The sequence below is a fragment of the Dendrobates tinctorius genome, unplaced genomic scaffold (genome assembly GCF_039654945.1).
Source record: "Dendrobates tinctorius isolate UK_male_01 unplaced genomic scaffold, ASM3965494v1 ptg000054l, whole genome shotgun sequence".
Lineage (NCBI taxonomy): Eukaryota > Metazoa > Chordata > Amphibia > Anura > Dendrobatidae > Dendrobates > Dendrobates tinctorius.
Window position 1 is genome coordinate 15,426,265 of NW_027361722.1, and position 8,320 is coordinate 15,434,584.

The window sequence follows — 8,320 nt, forward strand, 5'->3', positions numbered from 1 at the left end:
ACTTCTATTGAAGGAGAACTCACCAGTCACCACCAAACTGTTCGAGGTGCTGGTGTAATGGACTGTAAAAAGTCCCCAAGAGTAAGAGTCAATATCCACTGCACCCTCTCTCTTGAATTTATGCAAAAGAAGGTATTTATTGATATAACATCAGGTGTGGAATATAGCAAAACCACAAGAAAAAAAACAAGCATAGTTAAATTGACGTTTCGATCCTCCTGGATCTTAATCATAGAGTCGCTTTTCCAAAGAAAATAATCACATAGAGAAAGTGTAGGCAGAGGAGTCCCAAAGGGAGACGTAGATACTGTCATGTACGATCTGACGCCTAGCTGAGGCAGAAATGGCCGTGTCAAGGAGGGACCTAGTGGCTTGCTGCACATGAGCGGCGCTCCCGCACATATGGACTGTCGTGATTACTTTATAGCTTTGTGCTTTTTTATGTTGTTCTAATCTGTTCTTTCTTTTTTCCTTCTTTCACAGGAGAAACAAAAACAGTCTGATAGCACAATGGAAGTCTTACTAGCATTGACCATTATTTTGGGCTTTATTATTTTGCTTTTTTTATGTTATTTCTTCAGGTGACAAATACTGTATTTTCCTTCTTATTTAGGTTACTTAGTAGACACTTTCCTGCTACTTTACTGCTAATAAGAAACAATACATATTTCAGTGCTTATATCTTTAGTGTTGAACCATTTTACCTACATACATGTTACGTACATGGTTTACGAACCGGTTGTGCTTACATTGATGACTCACGTTAGTAGCAATACATAGATGGTCTATTCTTCATATCTGTGATGTAATGCTTCACTACAGCTGTTGTAGAGAAAAATTAAGAATCCATAAAGTCATCTCCAGAGAGGGGACATATTACCCTCACATCGAACATATTGGATTAATTATAACTGGGGAAGTGAGAAACTAATTATAACTGGGGAAATGAGAGAGCTGATACTTCAAATGCCATTGAAGTAGGGACCCTCCCACTGTGATCAGGTAATTACAACAAGAGATCTGCATTGAAAGCCATACACTAAAAAGGAGATTCGTGTACTCAGAGTCGGAGAAATACATGGGCTTCGTCTGTCCAAAGGAGTTATTGCAAACCTACTAAAGCCAATAGTCAGTGATGAACATTGGGGTTTGTATCGATCCCTAATTTATGGGAGATATATTTTTGTAGTGAAGGGACAAATATGACACATTCACTCACATCACCATAAGGCCATTCTAATAACCTGTAACTTAATATCAGTCCGATGGATGATGCTATTCATCATATATTCATCATTCGTTGAAGAGAAAACTTGCATCTTTATCATGTCCAATTCTACCTTTCCTGCTGTCAGAGGTGAAAATCTAAATGGCGCCCTCCTGCCCCAGACTTTCACCAACTTAAACCCCTATGAGCTGCACTGTCATGCTCCAATCTCACTTAATATCACAGTAACAAGGATTTGTAACATGTAACTATCAGTAACCGTGAGCACAATTCTTCTTGTTATGCTGCCGGAGGAGAGAAGTGAAATGATCCCTAACAATAAATAAAACTGCCACACTGTAAATGAATAATTACTTATTATAATACAAAAGAAGCGGGCGGCACCGCTGTTACCGTGCTTGGATCCGTGGCTTGCAGCAGGCAGTGAGCTCACATCCAGGATTCCCGGGTGCTTGACCTCGTAACAATCCACTAGTATTTTCCAAATCGAAAAAGGTTGCACTCTGCGGGATAGTAGTAAATATTTATTGACACATAATTACATGTCACGTCGGGGATGTGATAGTGAGAGTGTCATATGGCTGACAACAGCCGTTTCGCGCTACTCGAGCGCTTCCACGGACCCGTGGAAGCGCTCGAGTAGCGCGAAACGGCCGTTGTCAGCCATATGACACTCTCACTATCACATCCCCGACGTGACATGTAATTATGTGTCAATAAATATTTACTACTATCCCGCAGAGTGCGACCTTTTTCTATTTCTAAAATACAAATGAATAATTACCTTCAGTCACTGAATAAAACCGCTATACACTGACTAAATATTTAAATACTAAATCTTGCCAATTGTTTATTGAAGGCCTATAAAACTATAGAGGTCATCCAAAATACTAGATGTAAGAGTTCTTGTTGTGGGGTGTACTCATTTTTGCATCAACAAATTATTTAGAGTAAAACTAAAGATTTTTGTACTTATATTATTAAACTTACTTTCATGTTATGTGTCAAAATTGACAATATTTGGGAAATTGTTCTTGCGTTCAGTGAGATATTAAGATCTTAAATAAAATCTTACTTTTTAAAACGGGTGTACTCATTTATGCTGAGCAATGTATATTTATATTCACATAGTATACAGGTACTGCGTATACAGTATATATATACACACACAGTATACACAGACATACGTTATATATATATATGCATTTACAGCGAGTGAAATAAGTATTCTAAGAAAATATATTTCTAGCGGGGCTATCACTATGAAGCCCTCACCAGATGTTGGTAACAACTCTTCATCCAATCCACAGAGGCAAAGCAATCGAATCATAAATGCCCATACATTATGTTATGTGTTAATTATGTACCATAGTAATGAGAAAGCTTTTTATAGGCCATGAGAATGTTTTGTAACAATAAGGTTACCAAGGTCTTGAGACAACTCACTGGTTCAGGGGCGGACTGGGACGAAAATTCAGCCCTGGCATTTGAAGTTACACAGGCCCACTAGTCACATGGTGACTATATAATATCTTTGTACACTTGTAGGTTACAAGAAGTGAGAGAAGATTAACATGAATATATAACCTGTAGTCACAGCTGTGCCCAGGATTTCAGCTCAGTCCTATTTATTGCTTTTAGGTACAGTACTCCTCCCAAAGTTCTGTTCCCTTTTGTACGCACGGTGACAGAATTCCTGGCAGAACTGCTATCCATTGGGCAACCAGACCCCCTGGTCATAGCTGCCCCTATCATACCTCCCAACTTTTTAAGAAGGGAAAGAAGGACTAAGACTGCGGCGCGTGCAGCGCGCCACTGCAAATTTTAGGCCATGCCCAGCCACACCCATTTCACAACTAGTCACACCCATGTCCACGCCTAATCACACCCATTTTAGCACGACTGATCACACTGACTGGTACTGAGGGCAGAGTGGCTGGCATTATGGGCACACTGACTGGCACTAAGGAAGAGAGAAAACAGAGAGAGAGAGAGAAAAAAGAAAAAAGAGGGAGAAAGGAGAGCGAGAGAGAAAGAAAGGACAGAGAGAGAAAGAAGAAAGAACAGAGAGAGAAAGAAAGAGGGGAAAGAAAGAAAGAACAGAGAGACAGAGAGAGAAAGAAAGAAGTAAAGAAAAGAAAGAAAGAGAGGAAAGAAAAAGAAAGAAAGGGGAAAGAAAGAACAGAGAGAGAGAGAGAAAGAAAAAAGAAAGATTAGAGAGAGAAAGAAAGAAAATGAGGGAAAGACAGAACAGAGAATGAGAAAGAAAGAACAGAGAAAGAGAGAAAGAAATAAAGAAAGATTCTATAAAGATACTATAGCAGCCCGGCTCCCATTGTAGTGCCCACCTGAGCCTCCCGATTCAGGACATATCATGATCCGCTCACATGGCCGGCATCCCCGATTCCAAGGCGATCCTGCTGTCTGCGCTGTCGGAGGAGGACACGGTGATGGATCTGAAGCATTCCTAGTTCCGTCACAATCTCCTCAAGAAATTATCTCATTTCCGGTCAGCTTCCAGCACATCACTTCAGGTGGAACGTCATGTGTGTGTTTTAAAATGCTACTCGGGACTCTGTTGTGTACTCCTGTGTCCGTGGGAAAAGCCCACTTTGTATGTTCGTACACACTTGGCTCCGTTCCGTACATACCGTACACATATGGCTCCACTCCGTACACACACGGCTCTGCTCCGTATACCCCATACACATGCGGCTCCGCTCTGTACACCAAGTACACACACGGCTCTGCTCCGTACACCTCGTACACGCGCGGCCCGCTCCGTACACCTTGTACTCACGCGGCTCCGCTCCGTGCGTGGGGGAGGCGTGGCGGCTTATCTCCCTGCAGTGCTGGAGGGTTGGAAACTATAACCGCCGTGCCCGCAGAGGGCCGGTGGCAGGAGCAACAGCCAGGCCAGTGGCCGCATCAGCTGGCAAGCGGCCAGATGATCGGGCGCTGCCGCCCGCGGCCCACATGACAGCGGCCCAGCGGGAAAATGCCCGGTTGGTTATATTACCAATCCGGGCTTGCACTGGTTTTCCTAATCATGAGATGTTCCTTGTGTAACACCTCAGTAATGAGACACCTTTTTATTGGCCATCAGTTGAACCAGCTGATATTATTTGTCACTAAGTGTCAGGATTGCTTTCTAATTACTGATATATTTCATTTGGTGTCAGGACTTTCCAGAGTTTTTGCACTTTTTGTTCTTCATGTGTTCAATACTTTTTCCCTGTGTAATTTTTCATTATTACACATAATTTATGGACATCTATGGATGATTTCTTTGTCTTTGTGGATTGGATGGGTTGCTACCAACATCTGGTGAGAATTTCATGTCAATAGCACCATTAGAAATAGATTTACTTAGAAAACTGATGACACGTTCAATACTTATTTCACCCACTGAATATATTTTCTGGAACAATTTCAAGGATGCCAACACTTTTGGCCATGACTATATACCAAATATAATATTAGAGGAAGGAGGAGAAAAAACAGTTGTAAGGATAAAAAATATACGTATTAATTACACACACAGGTAAACTATTAAGACATATCATATCATATGAAAAAGACAAACTGGTAACAAGGCAATAAGAGGTATATTCACCTATAGCAGCAGTGAGTCAAATGTTTGTATAAAAATGGGTATATACAACCCCTGGCAAAAATGATGGAATCACCGGCCTTGGAGGATGTTCATTCAGTTTTGTAGAAAAAAAGCAGATCACAGACATGGCACAAAACTAAAGTCACTTCAAATGGCGACTTTCTGGCTTTAAGAAACACTAAAAGAAATCAAGAACAAAAAATGTGGCAGTCGGTAATGGTTCCTTTTTTAGACCATGCAGAGGGGAAAAATTATGGAATCACTCAATTCTGTGGGAAAAAATTATGGAATCATGAAAAACAAACCAACAAAAAAAACCCTCCAACACATCACTAGTATTTGTTGCACCACCTCTGGCTCTTATAACAGCTTGCAGTCTCTGAGGCCTGGACTTAATGAGTGTCACACAGGACTCTTCATCAATCTGCCTCCAACTGTCTCTGATTGCTGTCGCCAGATCAGCTTTGCAGGTTGGAGCCTTGTCATGGACCATTTTCTTCAACTTCCACCAAAGATTTTCCATTGGATTGAGATCCGGACTATTTGCAGGCCTTATGTGTCTTTTTACATGGAATGTTTGCACAGTTTTTGCTCTATGGCAGGATGCATTATCATCTTGAAAAATGATTTCATCATCCCCAAACATCCTTTCAATTGATGGGATAAGAAAAGTGTCCAAAATATCAACATAAACGTGTGCATTTATTGAAGATGTAATGACAGCCATCTCCCCAGTGCCTTTACCTGACATGCAGCCCCATATCATCAATGACTGTGGAAATTTGCATGTTCTCTTCAGGCAGTCATCATCTTTATAAACCTCATTGGAACGGCACCAAACAAAATTTCCAGCATCATCACCTTGCCCAATGCAGATTCGCGATTCATCACTGAATATGCCTTTTGTCCACTCATCCAGTCCACGATTGCTTTTCCTTAGCCCATTGTAACCTTGTTTTTTTCTGTTTAGGTGTTAATGATGGCTTTCGTTTAGCTTTTCTGTATGTAAATACCATTTCCTTTAGGCGGTTTCTTACAGTTCGGTCACAGACGTTGACTCCAGTTTCCTCCCATTCGTTCCTCATTTGTTTTGTTGTGCATTTCCTGTTTTGGAGACATATTGCTTTAAGTTTCCGGTCTAGAGGCTTTGATGTCTTCCTTGGTCTACCAGTATGTTTGTCTTTAACAACCTTCCCATGTTGTTTGTATTTGCTCCAGATTTGAGACACAGCTGACTGTGAACAACCAACATCTTTTTCAACATTGCGTGATGATTTAACCTATTTTAAGAGTTTGATAATCCTCTCCTTTGTTTCAATTGACATCTCTTATTTTGGAGCCATGATTCATGTCAGTCTACTTCGTACAACAGCTCTCCAAAGTGTGCTCACTCCTTTTTAGATGCAGACTAACAAGCAGATCTAATTTGATGCAGGTGTTAGTGTTGGGAATGAAAATTTACAGGGCGATTCCATAATTTTTCCCACAGAATTGAGTAACTCCATAATTTTTTCCCAATGCTTGGTTTAAAAAAATAACCATTACTGACTGCCACATTTTTTGTTCTTGATTTCTTTTAGTGTTTCTTAAAGCCAGAAAGTCGCCATTTGAATTGACTTTAGTTTTGTGCCATGTCTGTGATCTGCTTTTTTTCTACAAATTTAAACAACTGAATGAACATGCTCCAAGGCCGGTGATTCCATAATTTTTGCCAGGGGTTGTATATTGCATTTCAAAGACACAGTAGTGGTGAGCCCAAACATTAGCATCCGATACTCATCTAGCATGGTTTAAAGTAAAAGGAAAAATTCCTACCAATAATGTTAATACATACTGCAAATATTACCACATAGAAATAAATGAAGACCCAACGTGCGATTCGCATACTATATTACGTTGCTTTCTCAAGGGGTCTGTTCATCAGTGGCATCTTATCTTCCCGGGACTGGCGGCCAACTAATAAGATCGGGATGAATGGCACATGTGCACCTCGACGCGCGTCAACCAAACACCGCTCAGCCATTAAGTCGTTAGTACGCATGTGCGGGAGCGTGGATGCATCACAATGGGTCTCAGGCACGCGCACACTCATCCAATCTGTAAAGTATAACATAAAATATAAAAACCATGTACAGTCGGTGCATTTAACACTTAAATCAGGAAAAAAAGTGCATATAAATTAGTGGCAAAATGTCTACAGAAAAAACGCAAAGCTAAGTGTTTGGTTTAATCCTTCGAGTGCCATTGTGCCCAGGGAAACAATTCACTTCGTTTCCCGTTGAGTGAGAAGTTTCATGATGTTCCCTCCATTGATACCACCATGAACCACATCAATGCTTTGAGGAATTGATGTGGTTCATGGTGTTGTCAGGGGAGGGAACATTAAGAAACTTCTTGCTCAACAGGGATTGCCTTGAGGCATTGATGTGGTTCATGGTGGTAATTTTACAATATTAACATTGTACCTGCTGACATTTCTGATTAGTCTTCTTGTTAACTTTACCCAGCTTCTGGCACGTGTGTGGCCACACTACAGTCACCGCCAAAATCCATTAGCAGGTCAATAGTAAAGATGGAGCTCAAAAATGCTCTAGTGCTCAGTACTCTAATTGGACGGACTTAACTCGAGTACCGAATATAATGGAAGTCAACAGGAAACTAGAGCATTTTTCCAGAAGACCCTAACTGGAGGTCTGGGGGAGGGTGTGAATCGCTGAAATAGATGGCGACAGCACTTAAATGGCAATATGGAGAGACATGGGGGCAGTATGGAGAGACATGGGGCAGTGTGGAAAGACATGGGGGCAGTGTGGAAAGACATGGGGGCAGTGTGGAGAGACATCGGGCAGTGTGGAGAGACATCGGGCAGTGTGGAGAGACATTTGGGCAGTGTGGAGAGACATGGGGCAGTGTGGAGAGTCAACAAGAGTACCGAATATAATGGAAGTCAACAGGAAACTAGAGCATTTTTACAGAAGATCCTAACTGGAGGTCTGGGGGAGGGTGTGAATCGCTGAAATAGATGGCGACAGCACTTAAATGGCAATATGGAGAGACATGGGGCAGTGTGGAAAGACATGGGGGCAGCGTGGAAAGACATGTGGTCAGTGTGGAGAGACATCGGGCAGTGTGGCGAGACATGGGGCAGTGTGGAGAAACATGTGGTCAGTGTGGAGAAACATGTGGTCAGTGTGGTGGAGAGGCATGAGGGCAGTATGTCCAGAATGGAGTACATATGGGAGCATATTATTATATGATATTGTTACGGCTGTGATTTATTTTATTTTTGAGGATACTGTTTTCAGTCCTGTTACTGTGCAGGGCGACACTGACACTTTTTTTTCTTCATCTGGCATAGTTTAGAAGTTGAGGAAAAATTGGGGGATGTTCTCTGGAAGAAGTGCTCTAGATAACTGTGTTATTTTCTGCAGAGATAAGTCCTGGCTGGAAGAAGTGATGGCGGTCTGTGCTGGAAA

At 41.6% G+C, this 8,320-nt stretch overlaps 1 protein-coding gene across 1 annotated transcript in view; it reads left to right on the forward strand.

Annotated features, from left to right (window-relative positions):
• LOC141091511 (nectin-3-like protein) overlaps positions 1–795 on the forward strand; it is a 40,869-nt gene extending 40,074 nt beyond the window's left edge. The window contains exon 5 of the mRNA XM_073577140.1: positions 484–795. Coding sequence (XP_073433241.1) covers positions 484–585 — 102 coding nt within the window. The 3' untranslated portion in view covers positions 586–795. The remainder of the gene's footprint in view (positions 1–483) is intronic.
• The last annotated feature ends 7,525 nt before the right edge of the window (positions 796–8,320 follow it).